The following is an 18,374-nucleotide window of genomic DNA, read 5'->3' as shown; positions in this document are numbered from 1 at the left end:
TACATAACAGTATTATGTGCAATCATTAATAAAAGTAATAAAATACTTTTTTCCACCTCTGGTTGGCACAGATTTAAAGTCACAGATATCACTATGAATTAATGCTAGAGGTTCAATACTTCGCTCTATAGAGTGACATGAGGTTTTAGTCAGTTTTGCTTCTACATATGTTTGACATTTATGATTTAAATCAATACTAAATTTAGGTATAGAATCCATGTTAATTAATCTACGAATCATATCATAATTAACATGTCCTAACCTACCATGCCACACATCAAATGACTCAATCATATAAGCAGAAGGAACACTTGCTTTATTATTATTAATAGCTTTGGGTATAACAGTCGTTGCATTGAATTTGAATAATCCATTACTTAGGTACCTTTTGCTTACATACACCCCATTCTTAGTCAGCACAAACTTATCAGATGCAAAGACCAGCTTGAACCCATTCTTGCTTAGGAGTGATCCAGAAACCAAGTTCTTCCTCATGTTTGGTACATGCAGCATATTATTCAGAGTGAGCTTTTCCCTGAGGTCATTAGCAACTTAATCTTTCCTTGTCCTTCAACCTTTACAGTAGAAGAGTTCCCATGTAGAGTTGTTTTTCATTATCTATAACTTTGTAGGTAGTGAACATCCTTTTTTCTGAACAAACATGATGAGTAGCTCCCGTGTCCACGTACCATTCTCTATTGTTGCTCAACAAGGTTGATTTCAGACACCACAGCTGAAAGATTTAGTTCTGACACATCAGCTGTCAACTTATCTTCCTTAGCAATGTGTACCTCAGTGGTCTTTTTCTTGGGGTTATGTTGTGCTTTGCAGCTACGACAATTTTTAGCTCAGTGTCCTAACTTACCGCATATGTAGCACTTCCCAGTGAACCTCTTGTAGTTTCCTTAGCTGAGACATTCTCCAGAGTGCTTCATCTTCTTATTTTTCTGCCCAGCTTCCATTACATTTGCTTTTGACACCATTGAAGAATTCCCAACCTTTTTTTTTTTTTTTTTTTTTTTTTTCAGATGTTCGGTTATTTTCTTCAATTCTCAGCTTGACAATTAGATCTTCGAGCCTCATTTCCTTGCACTTATGCTTCAAGTAGTTTTTAAAATCTTTCCAAGTAAGTGACAGCTTTTCAATGATTGAAGCTACTTAAAAGGATTCACTCAAAGTCATTTTCTCAGCATGTATCTCATGTAGGATTAGCTGGAGCTCTTGTATTTAGCTCATGACAGTCTTAGAGTCACCATTTTGAAGTCCAGAAATCGTCCGACCACGAACTTCTTCAGGCCAGCATCCTCTGTTTATACTTCTTGTCTAGTGACTCCTATAGCTCTTTAGCAGTATTTATTGGATTGTACACATTCTATAAAGTGTTGTCCAATCCATTGAGGATGTAGTTCTTGGATAGAAAGTTTTCATGCTTCCATGCATCAACAGCTCCTAGGTTGGTAATGTCAGTCTCACCCTCATCTAGCACTAGGGCAGTCTCAGTTAGGAACTTATTCATATTCAGAGTTGTAAGGTAGAACATCATTTTTTGTTGCCACCTTTTAAATTTCGCCCCATTAAATTTTTCGGGCTTCTCCCCATAACTAACGGAAACATTAGGCAAAGTAGTACTTGTACTTGCCATTCGTCTGTTATATATTAAATATACAGACCACGAGTCAATTTACAGTAATAAAATAACAACAATAATATTTAAATAATTAAAACTATAGTATAAGAGAATCCGTATTAAGATTGTTGTCCAAAATATGATCTAAGTATACCATATACTATAATATTATTCATTTAAATATTATGTAAAAATATAATGTTTATATATATATATATATTCTTATAATATATAGTTTAATATAATAAAATGAAAATTATAAGATAAAAGAACTTGATTAAAAGTCAAGGGTAAAATTTGATTCTATATCCTTAAGACAGATTCGTCCCGCTATGGTGCTAACGGATTCAGTGGCGTATATCTCCTAAGATACAACGACTTGTCTTCCTTCGGTAGTAGCACTGTAAACCAAAGGAATAAGCGAACCGGCTCAGTGTAGTACTCTCTGACTCAAACTAACTGACTTAGGCTTGAACCTAAAGATTAGGGCTCGAACCCATAGACACTTATAAAAGAAGAGAGAGGAAGAAGTTAATCCAAAAAGAGAAGAATGATTTCTGAATTTGGTGTGTTTAGCAAATGACCCCAAAGGGGGTATTTATAGGTAGCAAAGTTCCTTTTTGGGTATGAGTGCAACCATGATTCATGTTGGTTCAGTACCAGTTGCAACCTTTTGAAAACAGATGCAACTCTTTGGGAAACAGATGCAACCCTTTGGAGATAACCAAAAAACTATTTTTTGGTTTTTTTTTTTTTTTTAATAAACAGGCCTAGCCCAATTCGGTGATCTGAATAAGCCCACCAAACACAGGTCCAAATTCTAATTCTGTTTAATAAAAAATTAATCGAATTTCAGAATCAAGCCCAGCCCCAGCCTAAGCCCAAGCCGGACCGGGTTGGGTCGTGCTGGCGAAGTACACTCATATGGTAAACGATTTGGACCCAAGCTTGCCTAGGTCCTCCCCCCCTTAAAAACTTAGGTGCCCTTACTAGGCTTATTTATATTTCAAATGGTTTTAACATTTTTCCAATGTGGGACAAGAATTTCTCACATTTTGCAAACCCATTTAGGTTTATCAAACACCTCACTTTAGAGCTAATTTCTCTTTCATTCGGAAACAGATTTGAGAAAGTAAATATACCACGTTTATCTCATTGCAGAGAGGAACGTGTTTGTCTATAGATCCGCAAAAATATCTTAGCGAAATCTACTCTAAATTTCATCCAATGTTTCGGTTTTATATGCCCCGTTTCCAACACTAATACTCCGAATCCACCACAACCATCGAAAAATAATGAAGACACCCAATTCACACGCTCTGCATCATCACTGGAATCTCCCACGCGCCATCAGCTACTCATAAACAAGTTATCTTTCCGTCTGGATAACACCGTACCACCGCTGTATCGATCGACGACCTTCCTCTGCTCCGTCGGCTCCACTCCATCGAGTCCTCCTTCAGACTACCACGTCATCTTTATTTCTCGACTTTTCCGATCAAACTCCTGCGGTAACTCAATCCTCATCGTTCAAATGTTGAGTCCTACAATTTCTTCAGTAAATAAATGGAATTAATGAAGACACACATCAAAGATGGTGTAAGAAAATCGTTTGGGGCTCAATCCACTCTTTCAATTTAAGATTTATATATATATATATTATATACGCGCGTGTGTATGTATATATATAGAATTTAGGGTTTGGTGAATTTGGTTTAGATGGATTTTTTATTTCCATTTTTCTCTTTAAATCTTCCATTGATGCTTACAAACACAATGATTCTCACAAACTCACAAATTAGGGTTATATATATACTATATGTATTATATATACGTATATAATTTAGGCATGTGTTTGGGATGGGTGCTGTGGTGGGATGGGTGCTGTGGTGGCAGTGGTTGTGGTGTGGGGTCTGTTTGGTATGCGTATATGATTTGGCCTGTAAATGTGCGTTATGTCTGGTGCTGTGGCGATGGTGTCTGGTGTTGTGGTGGTGGTGGTGGTTGTGTTGTCTTAGTTTCCTAGTGAAATGGCATTTGTTAGGAAGGTTGAATGGTCATTTCACGAGTGCTTGTTGATAAGTCAAAAGGGCAAGTTGGTCATTCTTTGTTACTACAATAGTATGGAGGGAGTGTCCATGCACATTTTTAAAACTTTAAGGGATGTTAATGAAAAAAAGTTGTTGACCATCTATTTAATAACTTTGACCGGAACTTTAGAGGATGTTAGTACAATTTATTCCTTATTTTAAGAGGAGCTTGAGCCAAGGACCCCTAAATCTAAGGAGGACTTTTAAAAGTCAAAAGGCGTTACCTCTAACATTGGTAACTTTTAAATTCTTTAACTACACTTTAGGTTTGGAAAAATAAAATACCAACTCTTGAAGATTTAATCTGAAGTTTGATCCTCTCGAGTGGGTTATATTGCAGGCAACTCACAACACGTGTAAGCACGCACACGTTTATGTGCCATGAGTCATTCGATGTCATATAATCAGGAATTTCATGTTAAGGGGTACAGTATAAAATAAATAAGAAAAAATATCAATCAACATTGACAAATATAAATAGTTCAATTCAAGAGGCAAAATGATATGCTAATAAAATGAATATTATAAGAGAGATATATTTGGTAAATATGGGAATTAAAATATTGATGGATAATATTTTCATTTATTACTACGACACGAGAGAAATTTGGAAATTAAAAGTTTCGTAGAAGCTATATAAATTTATATATGTGAGTGTGTGCGTGTAAAATATATAAAAATAAATATCTATATATATTATAGTAAGTGGGGCCAAACCAGGTTCAGGGGCATGTGGCCTCTAGCCTACATTCGTTCCGCCCTCATGTGGCCTCTAGCCTACATTCGTTCCGCACTTGAGTATAGCAGAACTTGCATTGTAATGGAGTCTCATAAATTATATTATCCAATGCACATGTATTTTATGGTGCACCCAAAAAAATGAAAATCAATTTGGTATCAAATTAGTATTGTAAGTGTGACAAAGTTCGACACGATCCATTAACACGACTTGAACACAATGCGAACGAATTTGAGTTGATTTTAATAACATTTGGGTCGTACACAGGTCGACTTGAATAATTCGTTTAATATCGTGTCGTATTATAATTGAAGTAATCAACTCGTTTAGCTAAACATGTTTCATAATCGTGTTGATTAGACATAATTACCATGGATAGTTAGGTCACTTCAACATTAAGCCTAACAAAAATATACATTGCTCTTGTATTAGAGACTATTTAACAATATGGTTGGAATATTGAGCCTTATACTTTTTATAGTTTTTATTGTTTGATGAGTATTATAAATAATCTAAATATGTTTATGTTAATATTATTTAATGGGTTATATTTGAGTTTACGAGTTTAGTAAAATAATTTTAGAATGATGCGATAATCACACATAAACACTAATTGGCAGTGAGAGAAATTTAATCTGTCATTGTTAACTGGTGCGAGGAAGTACATTGTATGGTTCATGTGAAAAGATCAGACTACCCACTTTGGGTTGGACGGCCCATTATTAAAAGTGGGTCATGGTAAGTTAGTGTTCGTAATTTAAACGGAGCTATTCAGTAGGCCCATGCCTCCACACCCATAAAATGCGTTAGGTTCAAGTCGAGTGAAATGGATCCAAATGTATATGGTTTCCATGACTCCACTGGGTTCACTTAATTACCAAAAAAGAAATATAAATATGTTTCTATTTTATTACTAGTATTTTTCATTTATTATTCCCCAATATTATTAGTATATTGCCATTTGGTATACGAGTAATAAAGTTGGATTTATTAGTTTCATATATTAGCTGATCTGTCAACAGTGTTCAATTATTCTAACGAATACAAATGTGAGGTGAAACATGCAGGAAAGGAACCTTTCTCCGAACATTTTGTGATGACTGATCAAAGATATTTGTGTGTGCGTGTGTGTGTGTGTGAGAGAGAGAGAGAAAGAGAGAGGAATTTCAAGAGACCAGATTCTTGGAGATTTTGATGTGCAAAAGGGGAACACGAACGGCCCTTTTGTCTGAGATTCTTTACCAATGTGCAAAAGGTTGCAGGTTTGAAGTCTCCCTATATATATATATTTTTTTTTTTTTTTTTTTTTTTTTGTAACATACAAATAGCATCAAATTTAGATTACTCAATAATTCAACACGCACAACCAAGAAAAAAAAAAAAAATCACAACCGAGCAAATATGCTGATGTGATGTCTCAATTATAGGACTGGGAACTCATGATATTCGGGACTTTTCCTGTTGGATATCATATCAATCAGAGTCTAACATATATAAAAGGCTTAAAAGTTTACTGTCATTAGAAACGATAATACTTAATTATTTTTGCTCTCTATCATATTTAAATATCACCTTTAAATAACAATAAAGTTTTTTTCCAGATTAAACTCAAAAGTATATTTTTGTTTTGTTCAATTATATACATAAATAATGAAATTTCAGACATATAACACCAAAGGGACGGACCCTTAAAATAAGGTGTGGAAGAATAATAAAATCTTTTATAAAATTTTGAAGGGTAATAGTAGTATTCTATGAGTATATAGTTGGAAATGAGTAAATTAGTAGGATATATTAATTAAAAAAAAAAAAATCATTTTTTAAGTGGTTAGTGTTTGTGTTGGAGTTTTGCTAATGAGTTGTGTTAGGTTTTTTATTTTTGAAAATAATAAAAAAGAAAAAGAAAAAAGACACCTCAAAGTTCAAACTCTTCCTCAATGGATGATAAGTTGATAAAAACATAGACTCCATGCACGAGACAGGTTGCCTATGTTGACCCTATCTACGTGGCCCTTTTTTCTCCTTTTTTTCCGAGAAAATATCAAGTGAAAGACAAAATAAAATAATGCAATTGGAAATAAACTTGCACGAGCATTTTGACCAAAAAAGAAAAAAAGAAAAAAACATCACTACATTGATTAACATTTGTATAAAAACATCACTACATTGATTAACATTTGTATAATACGCACATATTGAGAAAGGATTTAAATTCAAAGGATAATAGAAAACTGCAAGTACTTAAGCACCTATTTCTAAATCGTGATTTCAGATCGATCCAGGCTCTGTACCTCCATCAGAATTTTCATATTAGCTAGTATCATACCACTACCTTTGCCCAAAAATCTCCCACAACATTCAAGACGGTGAGACGGCCATTGTCACCAATGAAGATGAGTGAGCTCCAGATTATGGTAGAGACCCTACAAAATGTAAGAAAAAAAATATATATTTACTTATGTGAGTACTTAACTAATGCGCGCGCGCGTGTATATATATATATATATATATATATATATATATATATATATATATATATATATATTATTCTTTTTCTCTTCAGATTTGGCATACTTGCAAGGTGTTGGGATGATGGGTTAGGAGCATTTTCGAGCTGCTTTGACTTGTGTTCTTCATTAGGCTGCTGAGACTTTCGTCGTCGACGGTTGTGATCCGCCAATTTTCTCCGGCAGCTTCGTTTTCCATTGTCGAATTCTGGTAGGACGTGAAACCTGTTTGGTGGTGTTTTTTAATTCACAAAAAATAATAAATAAAACTCTCCATATAGATTGTTTAACCAAACAAATCAGTTATATATAAGTACTGTCGATTAATTAATAATAATTTCATACTGTACTAAGTAAATAACTGGCAAACAGCAATAGCTCTTCTTTTCTTTTAATGATATAAAGATTTACGGAAGAAAATAAATAAATAAACTAACTTCTGCTGCTATATATATATATATATATATACACTACGTAGTAAAATGAAACACAATTCACGGACAAAAATGCCCTCGGATCATCCATGTACGGCCTCAAATTAACTCTGCGGCATGATCTAAGGGTATTTCAGTCATTTCATGGTTACACGTTCTCTCCCGCAATTGACGGAGAGAGAAGATAGTTGTCTGGTACTTCATCCCTCCATCCGTCGCCTGGGATTGAAAATATGAATGCATGGAGAGGGCGTTTAGGTAATTTAGCTACCTGCTGCACTTTTGGCAGAATCGCTGAGTCAACCCGGCGGCGAAGACGGTGGTCGCTTTGGAGTGAAACTCGCAGACCTTGTGACGGCGGTGGTAGTTCTTTGCATGGGTCAGATCGGCATTGCAGCCGTCAACCTGACACCTCGGCGAGTTGGCCTCGACCGGCCTGAACCGGCCGTACACCCGGTCCACGAACTCGTCCTCCTCCGTGGAGAAATACGTCCAGCCCCCCAAATCCAACCCAATCCTCGCCGTGAAATCGAACCCTCCACCCGGTTCACTCTTCGGCACACTCGCTCCGAAAGATGGTCCGCCGGTGTGTTCGAGTGACAGCATCGCCGGAGCATGAACTGGGTACGACATGCTGCTGCTGCTGCAGAGGCATGGATCATAGAGAGTGTGCAAATGGGTGTGAGTGTGTGGTTGATGAAAATGTTGGTGGGTTTGAGCTGCGAACCCACTTGGACTGAGTAGGGGTTCGTTGAAAGATTGGCTGTAGTGATCGAACATGTGATGAGTTTGGCCGGAATCTTGGGTGGGTTCGCAATCACCGGAGAGCACGATTGGTGATGGATTGATACATCGGTAGTCCAACATTGCCACAACTTGGTCATAAAAAAAATAAAAAAATCCACTTCAGGAGTAATAACTAATATGTACGTGTATAATATATAGAGAGAGAGCAAGTAAAAAAAAAAATCAGTGTGACAATGTCTTGAAATGGAACAAAACATTTACTCCGTATAACATTAAGAGTTGTGATACCGAGTTTTACTCTCATTTGAATCCAATTATATTTACGTCAATGGAGATATTATTATTGTAACATTATTTTTTACTCACGTAAAATAACCGGCTTAACTAACCTAGTATTTTCTAAACATTTTAATGCACTCATCAAATTTTCTCTAATGAGACAATTACATTGAATACAAATCATTTCAAGCATGAATGTCATTAATCAGTAATATTAATTAATGTGGTGTAACCTTTTTGGCCAATAATTAGGAAGAAGTAGAATAAATAAACTTGGAAGATAGCAAATGTTAGCAGTCTGTGTGTAAAAAACCGAAGATTTCTATCGAAAAGAACACCGAACTTGACGTGGCCAAAGCCACGTCAGATAATTTCATTACACGTAAGACGCTAACTCATTTTTCTCTCTCTTCCTCTTCGTTTCTCTCTCATGTTCTTCATCAATTCTTCTTATCTATCATCTTTCTTGAAATCTAGTGGTTAAATTTTTCCAAATTAATTATAGTTTGTGACTGGTCCAAACGTTTGGATGGAACGTATACACATATCAAAGTTTCTATTTGAGTTTCATGAATACAAAATTTGAAGGACAGAAACAATAGTTGTAGTTTTTTTTTTTTTTTTTTTTTTTTTGTACCTTCTACATTGGCAAAACATGGAAATTTTAATTTTTTTTTATCTTCAATTTTGCAAAATCAAAAGAAGAAACACAAAAATAGAATCAATTTGTGACGGCCCAAGTTTTTCAACCTTGTGCGTCAGTGATGACTCGAAAGTTGACCCGATAACGGATCCGAAATGCAGAAGTAAAAGATGAAACCATAGTCCTTTGAGATATAAATCATCTCTAAGACACTAATGTGACATTCCATAAAATCACGGAACTTAAGGAGAGCGAAAGAGGAAACTAGAGTTAAAACGGGTTAAATCCGTTAATTAAGGGCAAAATGGTCAATTCTTAATTAAAAGGAGAAAATTGACTCTAAATAAGTCAAACAAGGTGAATACAACTTAATCTAATCATTTCACAACATTTCAAGAGGTTCCAAGAACATTGGCCAAGAATCCCACAAAAATGCCCTTTCCCGGTTTAAGCAAAAATTGACCATACCTTACTAAAACATGAATAACTCCTACTATGATTGGAATCTGAAAATGGCATTAGTACCATTGGAAAACTGACTCAAAATTCTTGAGTTTAGGCTTAAGAATCACCCCATTTGGATTAGAAACGAAGAAGTTATGACCATTTGAAGTTGGAACTTTAGTGCTGAAACATAACAGAGAGGCTGTGTGAATGCAAGCTATTTTGGTTGACCGAAATAAAGTTTCGGACGACCGAACTGGACATAATTTTGCTGAAAACATGTTTTTTGAGAGGAGGTTGTTTCAGTAGACCGAAATAGAATTTCGGTCGACCGAAATGACCCTGAACAGTGCCAAAGCCTACTGGAATAAGTGATTTACTGTACAAAGAATTTTTCAAAAGTCATCGGTTGACCGAAATGGAGTTTCGGACTACCAAAACACCTCGGAAAGCTGCTGTAAAACCTGCTATATGCCAAATGTGTTGCGGTTTAACCCATGCTTCAAATCCCCTCACGAATTGGTTCAAAAATGAAAGTTTAAAATTGATTTTCAATGAGATTTGAGTATGTGAGCATGTCAACAACCTTTAAATGAATAAATAGATGTATTACAACAACTTATGGCCTTATACATGTCCATTACAAGAATTTCATATGTCAAACCTCCAAAGTTGGTTAAAATGCATTTTAAAGCAAAAGTTTGACACCAGAATACAAGTACAAAAGTAGACATGCTTCTAATGTCAAAAGTAAATACTTAAGTATCTTTACACATCAAGGAAGTTACATTAGCTTCCAAAATACCATACACCCATGGTATGTAAAAATGTAACATCAAAAGTAAAGTATGCTAAACATTTGCATGTTAATATACAAAAATACTTCAAATTGCTCATAAGCCTCTAAGGATAATGAGCATCCAAGAACATAGTCTCTTTACCTATAAAATAACCCAAATCACTAGGATGAGTAATCAAGTTAGTCGTAGGAAGAAGTATAGGCGTATATCCTAAAGTTTCAATAACATTGTATGATCAATATAGACGAATATAAGGTAGCATTCCACTTAACGTCTATGTTCAAGGTATTCTAAGGGATCATCTTAAGCTAACTTAAATGATTCTTTAACAACACATATCAATATCAACATACTTAACAACATCAATTCGCCAATAGCAAAACTTACAAGTTACAATTAAGCATTGGTTATCAACTTGGAATTGAATGCGAAATCAATTAGTGGAAAACTTGGACATCACGTCTCGGACTAAACCAAGATCAAAATGGTTATTCCGGGCATTAACCCGCTGGGAAGATCACCCTAGTGTGCACTATCTCAATTGGGGAGAACTCATACCTCCCGCACTAGAGCTAAACTCTAACCATATCACTTGTAACAATGTCCCAAGAGAATCCAAAACCATAATCAAGTTCAAAACTCATACACTATAATGAAGGCATATAAACCACCTTCCATGCACAAGTATTTTGAAACCACACAAATCACGTTTTAGGGTTCCAATTCTAAAATGACATACTAAATGACAAGTCCTCATTATGATATTATGCACAATACAATACCACCAATTTATCAATTTAAACCATGCCTTAACAATAAGCTTTATACACTAATTCTTAACATTTTAGCAATAAGCTTCTAAAATAATCACAATTTGTCATCAACAAGATTATAGAATTATCACCACCATAAATATACCAATTCAAGTCAATAGGAATTGTATATAACATTAATAATTCTACAAGAATTCTATATCACTACCACATATGAAAATACTAGAATTTAGCATACTACTAAATTATATAATCTTTCTACACATGGTATATACATATCATACATGCTTAAATCAATAAATCCTAAGTCAAAAAGTGAGGGTTTCCTATAATATGCAAGACTATCATATTAAAAGCATGTACACAATATATATTAAACCTTAAAGGATTATAAAATACTTAAAATATAAACATACTACCACTCCTACCTCAATAGAGAATTAAATCTCTATAATCCAAGTAACCAAGCTTAAAATAGGAAAACAAAACAAGGGTTTTAAAGAGGAGAGCAAGAGGAAACTTTTGTCTCCTAAGGTTTTAAGTCTAAGGTAAGTGGAAGGAGATCAAAATGAAGAAATAAGTTATTAACCAAGATTTTCTTCAATGGTGGCTAGGTTTAGGGTTATGAAGAACAAATGAAATGAAAAAGATAAAGTGTAAAATAGTGAGTGAAAGGTCTAGAAATCCTCCACTCACTATGTGTTCTTACACTACCTCACACACACACATAATGCAAGACTAGATGGTGAACTTACACTTGTCACAAATCCAAGGCTCCTTCCTAGGCTTAATCCTAAGCCTACACTTGTCAACCATCTAAGTCAACAAGTGCACCAATCCTAGGCCAACAAGTGGGTGGATCTCCACCCTCCAAATGTCAAGAGATTATGTGTCCAAGTCTCCCTACCCAAATGCAAACAAGTGGCACCATGAGAATGTGACACTTGTCACATTTTCCAAAATTTGCAAAAAAATCCTTTTTCAAAATATCTTCCAAATTAAATTGCAAAAAGGTCCCTAAGACGAAAAATAATTATTTTTCTTAATTACACTAAAACCCCAAAATCAAGAATAATTACAATAAAGTATGCATCCATACCCTTTACGAAAAAGTAAGCAACTAGAATGTATTTTCTACAAAAGTAAAAATACAATTAGCATGGAAATCAAATATCATGGATGCATGCAAAACTAGAATTAAATTCGAGCACAAAAAGTGACGTTATGTAAGGAAAAAAGAAAAACGGGAAAAAGACGAAATAAGGAAAAGACAAAATAGGAAAAAGACGAAAAAAAAAATCACCGAAAAAGGAAAAAAATGAGGAAAATGACCGGGTCATTACACAATTGAGATAATATTGAATAAAGAAGGAAAACCTAGAATTAGAGAAAACGAGGAGAGAGAAACGAAGAGGTATCTCACGCGTTTATATTTGTAGGAAATAATCTGACGTGGCCAAGCCACGTTAAGTTCGATCTCTCATTCTGTTGTTTGGTTCGGTTCTCATATTATTTTCCATAATAAAAACAAGGATACCTGATAACACCGAAAAGGAGAAGAGAGGATAACCACATCTGTAACATTATAATAATAATAACACAAAGGCATACTACTTTCCATTTAGGAAAGTACTTATTATTATTATTATTATTATTATTATTATTATTATTATTAATAGAGGCTTTTGATAAGATAATTGTTTTTAATTTTAAAAAAAGTGAAATATTGGAGTACTTTGTAATACTAAAAATATTACTTCCGTAAAAATAAATAAAAATATTAATACCACATAGATGCAACTAATGATAAGCAAATGTTTTTTCAACTTCCGTAGCATATCGCTACTCTTCTATAAATTGAAATGATAAATTTATTTGTTTTATTCTATGGTGTCATGGTTCGCAGTCGCAGTATCGTTTGCGTTATCGATCGCAGTATAACGAATTCAGACGAATATCAGTATAAATCAATCGAATCGACTGGTTCATGGAAGTGTGTAACGGCATCGAACCCTTAAAATAGAATTACGAATTGCAAATACGTGGAACCATGTATGGTGTAAACTTTCATGATTTATTCCATTTTAAACAATGATTAGTGTAAAATTAAATTTAGAAATAATTACTGTAAAGTGACTTTGAGAAAGAAAAAAAAAAAAAAAAAAAAAAATTAAGGACTTCGTATAAATTGAGAGTTCTTGCATTATACTAAAAACAAAAGTATTTGTAATTTGGGATTCCCGACCCTCAGTCATCATTAGTTATAAATATTCATAATAATTATACAATTAGAAGTATATTTTTCATTCTTTTTCAAGATCAAATTATAGTCGTATTACAAAAGAAAAAAAAAAAAGAGAGAGAGATGGCCGCATTTGGTTAAATTGCCGAGAGTTAGGTTGACTCTCAGTGTGGAATGTTTCACTCACAGAGAAAAGAATTATGTAGTGAGAGGACTGTTGCAGAGAGAGACCGTTGAAATTTTATTTTATTTTTTATTTTTTTATTTTTTATGACTTAACCACAAGGCAATTTTTGCACGACTTAACCACAACTCAATGAGAATTGGTAGCATATAATTATAAATTGTAGGGTGAGTGACCATTCCTATCAAGACAAATGAAAGGCTGTCAATTGCTGATCAAGTAACAACACATTATTATATCAACTTCCCTACCTTTGTCACATCATCCTTCCAAAATTTGATGTCAACTACCAAAAGCTTGCCCCTTGCATTACAACGCACCAACCTTGTCTTGCTATTGATGAGACATGGGCCATAACTTGAAAATAGAGAGAAAAATAATAATAATATAACTCCTAAAATCTGAAAATAATAGATAATAATATACTCTTGGATCAAAGTTGATAGTAAATTTATCAAACTTTACAGAAAACAAAATACTAATAAATTTCAGTCCGCCGTCTTCAATGCTCCCTTGGTTACTTTCATCACTAAAAGTTGTTAAATGGATTACCTGTGTCTGCAATAGGAAAGAGGTCGTTATGATTTTCCAAGAAATGGTTGAACAATACATACATATATCAACCAACAATGCACAATTTCTTTAATTCCCACCAAATTTAAATGCAATCAGGGTTATCAAAAGAAGCAGATCAGTGCTTTGCCTGCCGAAAAAGCAATTGAGACATATGCCAAAAATATATGCAAAGAAGAATATTGTCATTCCTGTGGCTTTTAATGGTGTACAAGTAAACACATCTCAATCACCTAGCGAGGAGCTCATTGAGAAAAATAAGAAGGCGTGAAATCCATGTGTATTCTAAATCTTTTCTCACCATCTCAATGAGAGACATCACAATAAAAAGGGAAGGAAGTGACTAAAAAAAACTAGCATTTTTATAAGGGATGACATCCTATCAAGGCAAAGACACTGAACAACATCTTCAACTGATTGAGCAGCCGCCCACAAAATTCTGAACAACTCAAGAGGCAGTACAAACTAAATTGGCCCATGACCTGTGATGACCCTTGTGTAACACTGTTTGAATAAGAAGAAAATAAAACATTGAGAAGGAAAGAAGAAACAGATGAAGGGCTATAATAAGTGTTCATACACCAAGGTGTCATACTTGGAAAGGGGATACGTGCAGGAGGAAGCAACTTGACACTCATAGAAATATACCATAAAATGTTTAATGTTACCTCTGTCTACAAAATGTTGACATAAGATCAGGGTTCTAAAAGTATACTCAAATTAGAATTCATGTTCAAATAAACCCAACATAAGTTATGCCGGCTGTTAAGCTACCTAAGGCAACCCTCCACCTTTTGAACAAAAATGGTTATATTTTATATGAGAAAGAGATCTGTTATGTTTGGACTTTCTCTCAGTTTGACTCGCATTAAATCCACAATTAAACATATGAATGGACATTGTAGAAAAACAAAATTACTATGATTGAGGTCCTCAAATACTTTTCTCAATGAGACCTGAGGTGTTTACTCTTAGTTCAGCATGCATAACTTACGTTGGTTTGTCTGTTAAGGTCACTAGAGATCTGAGAACACCAGGACTGATCTTATCACCAAGAACACCGCTTTCTGAAATCAAGAAGGACTTTTCTTTTACATAGCTTTGCAGCTTCTTTGAATCAAAATCAAGCCGTTCTTGATCTGCAATACATCATGGACATATATAAGTAGCCACATTAAAGCTATAAAAAAATTGTAATTATAGGATGAAAATTCCTACTGACCAGACAGAACCGAGAGGCTCGGCAAGGACATCACAGGACCTGGGCATTTTAAGGCCCGATCAATTTACAGCTAGATCTTGGGACAAGTGATTGAAGCACGGCCCAACCAGCCCTCCCAATGATTACGCAACATTATTTATAAATATATTTCATATTAAATATTCTACTATATGAAAAATATAAAACCCCATTGAAGTAAGAAATAAAGTTTTAAAGTTTAAAATGCAGCTCCATACCATCTATGCTATCATACTTTTGATGTTAGGCTGGATCAGATCAGAGCCTTAAAATATTTCTAATGGCCAGGCTTGGGTTTGGTATTTTAGGCTTGAGATGGAGCTGGGTCACTCATTTTGCCATTCCATAACGATGGCCTGCCTGGCCTGGCACCACTCTTATAGTTATGCAACTGGCTATTACCAAGTTTAATAAAGTATTGGCAAGTAAACAGTTTTGGACCTGAGCATACAACAAATTTAGAAGTGCCATAGCATTTTGCCAAATATTACAAAATAATTTTGGATATGGGTGCAACTCAGATGGATGAGGCGGGTTGAAGCGTCAACCCCAGCTCGATGTGAGGTATAATAAATGTTGCTGTCCAAGCCCGAGACCACCCCAAACTCCAACCCACCTGAGTGACCTAACCATAGCTAAACCCAAGCAGATTAAGTTTGGGTTAGCCTCAAGTTGATACCAGTTGGTCGGGTAGGGTCTTTTAAGGTTGAAAACATAAAAAGAACGAATAAACAGCGTCTCAGATCACTAGTTTTCATAAAATAAAACAAAATAAAAATGAGAAATTCATACTATACAGAGCAATTGAAGAAAAAACCGTAGTCACAATGGGGATGGAAAGTCTTTGTGCAGTAATCGCAAGATGGGTGGAAGAGAAAGATATGTATTCGCCAACTTTGGATAAATTTGCCGGCAAGCCAAGATTGAGAAATGTTGTGTGATGCAAAATATCATGAAATATAAATATCATGTTAGAAAGAAAAGGCTCCAAAAGAAAACCTTTCTCCAAAATGGTATGAGCAGCATGAAATGGAATACTAGCAAAGCCATCAGTTCCAGGGAACATCATCCAAGTGTTCTCCTTCGAATCATGGTTGCCACAAGTTGCACACAACTCCTTCACTAGAGGCCTCGACTCAGGCCCCTCAATCTCCTTCATTATAGACTCAAAAGGGGATGGAACACTTGTTTTTGTTGTCCGTGCCCTCTTCCTTAGGGCTGTCAGAGCTTCTCTGTTCCCATTCCTCACTCTATCATTCTCAACCAGCTACATTCAAATTATGCAATTAGAAAAAGTATTAAGCAAATGATTTAGTATGGTTATAAGGTTAGGATTTCAACCACCTGGTGTCTAGCTAAAAGGAGATTTTCGGCTTCTGTTTCAACCTCAATTAAACTTTCCCGGTATTGTATCATAGAATCATCCATTTAGATCTTTTACATACATCACCTGAACAATCATAGAAACAATCTTTCAATTTGCATTTGCTGTGAGAATAAGATATGAATATTTGAAAATTTTATACCGGACTTTATATGTAACCTACACAACATAAAAAGGAGATTTTTATACCGGACTTTATATGTAACCTAAAAGGAGAATTTTTCTTTTTTTTTTTTCTTTTTTTTTTTTTTTTTTTTTTTTTTTTTTAAGCACTTTATATGTATCCTACACAACATAGAAATCATATGAATAAGTACCCATATTAGAGTCTAATGCCTTGTATGTAAATATCTTCATAGTTCAAGACAAACTTTAAACTTGAACATGAATCTAGTACTTTTCAAACACTCTGGAATACTTGCCTTGAACATTAGCATAGAATTAGCTTGTATTATTATCAGTAGAAACACATAAATGTTTAAAATTTCCGGACCGTTGCTTAATGAATAAGTGAGATACACAATGAAGACAAATCACGTTAATTATGCTTCTAAATACATGTTCATATAACATACCCATTACGGGTCGTTTGGCAATGTTTGTTTTTGAGTTAAATGTTTAGTACTTCTGTTTACTAGTGTGCGCTTAACCGTTAATCTTCTGAAGACAGACAATGCTTGGTAACGTCTATTTGTTTCAAAAATTCTGTATAAAGATGACAAAAAAACATGTTTGGACTGCATTTCCGCATTTCTTTCGAAGTCAACCAATTTAAACCCCTATTTAACAGCAAGCTTCAACCATAATTGTTCCTTCCGATATATGACCATGGTACACACCAGTTTTTTGATAATTATACCGAATTTCTAACAATAATTGGTGCATTTCATTAGCTGAAACCAAACAATAGAACAAATAGAATCTCTATTAATCGATGCTTTTCATGACAAATTTGAGTAATATTTATATTTGTGGATGTGGGTGTGTGTAAATAAATAGAGATTTGCAGAGACGGGGGCAAGGTAGAAATTTAGGAATTCGATCTTACATGTATCGTCAGTGTGATTGCTTCGAGCTCCGACCACGGGTCTAATGTTAAGATCGACTTGGAACTTCACTCTGGCTCCGGCTGCTATTCAAACTCAACTAGAGAGCGAAACCGTGAGCAACCGAAGCTGCCGGCGGCCGAGTAATTGCTACAGATTCGTGACCAGGATGAGACAGAGCTACAGAACGCAAGTTAGGGTTTGTGAACGAAATGGATGGGCTCCATCTACGAATGTTGAAAGGGTTGCGGAGACGGATTACAGAGAAGAGAGAGATGGCAATAGCGATTTAGCAGGGAATGCCAATTTGGGGTTTCAATTAGGGTTTCTAATGCATTAAATAATGTTTAATAGTAATAAGGGCAAAATTGTCATGTTTAAATTACAGTGTCTATTTCACCGAAAAATTGAACGGAATAGTGGCACCTGTTTTTTTTTTTTTTTTTTGCAAAAAAATAAGAAAATAGTTTAGGAATTTATTGTAAAAATAAAAGTTTAGGGGCTTTTTGGAAGAGAATAAAGAACAGATTTTTTTTTTTACACTTTATTCGGAATAATAATACTGTAATATTATTCGGAACAGATTTTTTTTTTTTTTTTTTTTTCGCCTCGCTTTTCAATT

At 34.7% G+C, this 18,374-nt stretch overlaps 2 protein-coding genes across 2 annotated transcripts; both read right to left on the bottom strand.

Moving 5' to 3' along the window:
- Window positions 1-6,140: 6,140 nt before the first annotated feature.
- Window positions 6,141-8,383, bottom strand: LOC132276487 (squamosa promoter-binding-like protein 8). The gene is made up of 3 exons (XM_059777920.1): window positions 7,669-8,383; window positions 7,031-7,188; window positions 6,141-6,879 (listed from the first exon to the last, which is right to left on the bottom strand). The coding sequence occupies exons 1-3, from the start codon at window positions 8,262-8,264 to the stop codon at window positions 6,866-6,868; spliced, it is 768 nt and encodes a 255-aa protein (XP_059633903.1). The 5' UTR covers window positions 8,265-8,383; the 3' UTR covers window positions 6,141-6,865.
- A 5,491-nt stretch (window positions 8,384-13,874) lies between these two features.
- Window positions 13,875-18,071, bottom strand: LOC132276486 (uncharacterized). The gene is made up of 5 exons (XM_059777919.1): window positions 17,755-18,071; window positions 16,667-16,772; window positions 16,322-16,589; window positions 15,077-15,221; window positions 13,875-14,067 (listed from the first exon to the last, which is right to left on the bottom strand). Exons 2-5 carry the CDS (start codon window positions 16,748-16,750, stop codon window positions 14,058-14,060), a joined length of 507 nt encoding a protein of 168 aa, XP_059633902.1. The 5' UTR covers window positions 16,751-16,772; window positions 17,755-18,071; the 3' UTR covers window positions 13,875-14,057.
- Window positions 18,072-18,374: the final 303 nt, after the last annotated feature.

This window comes from Cornus florida, unplaced genomic scaffold (assembly GCF_030987335.1).
Source record: "Cornus florida cultivar Cherokee Brave unplaced genomic scaffold, ASM3098733v1 CherokeeBrave_3.0.0_Hap2_Chr10, whole genome shotgun sequence".
In the NCBI taxonomy this organism is placed as follows: domain Eukaryota; kingdom Viridiplantae; phylum Streptophyta; class Magnoliopsida; order Cornales; family Cornaceae; genus Cornus; species Cornus florida.
This window is presented reverse-complemented; position numbering and strand designations above follow the sequence as displayed.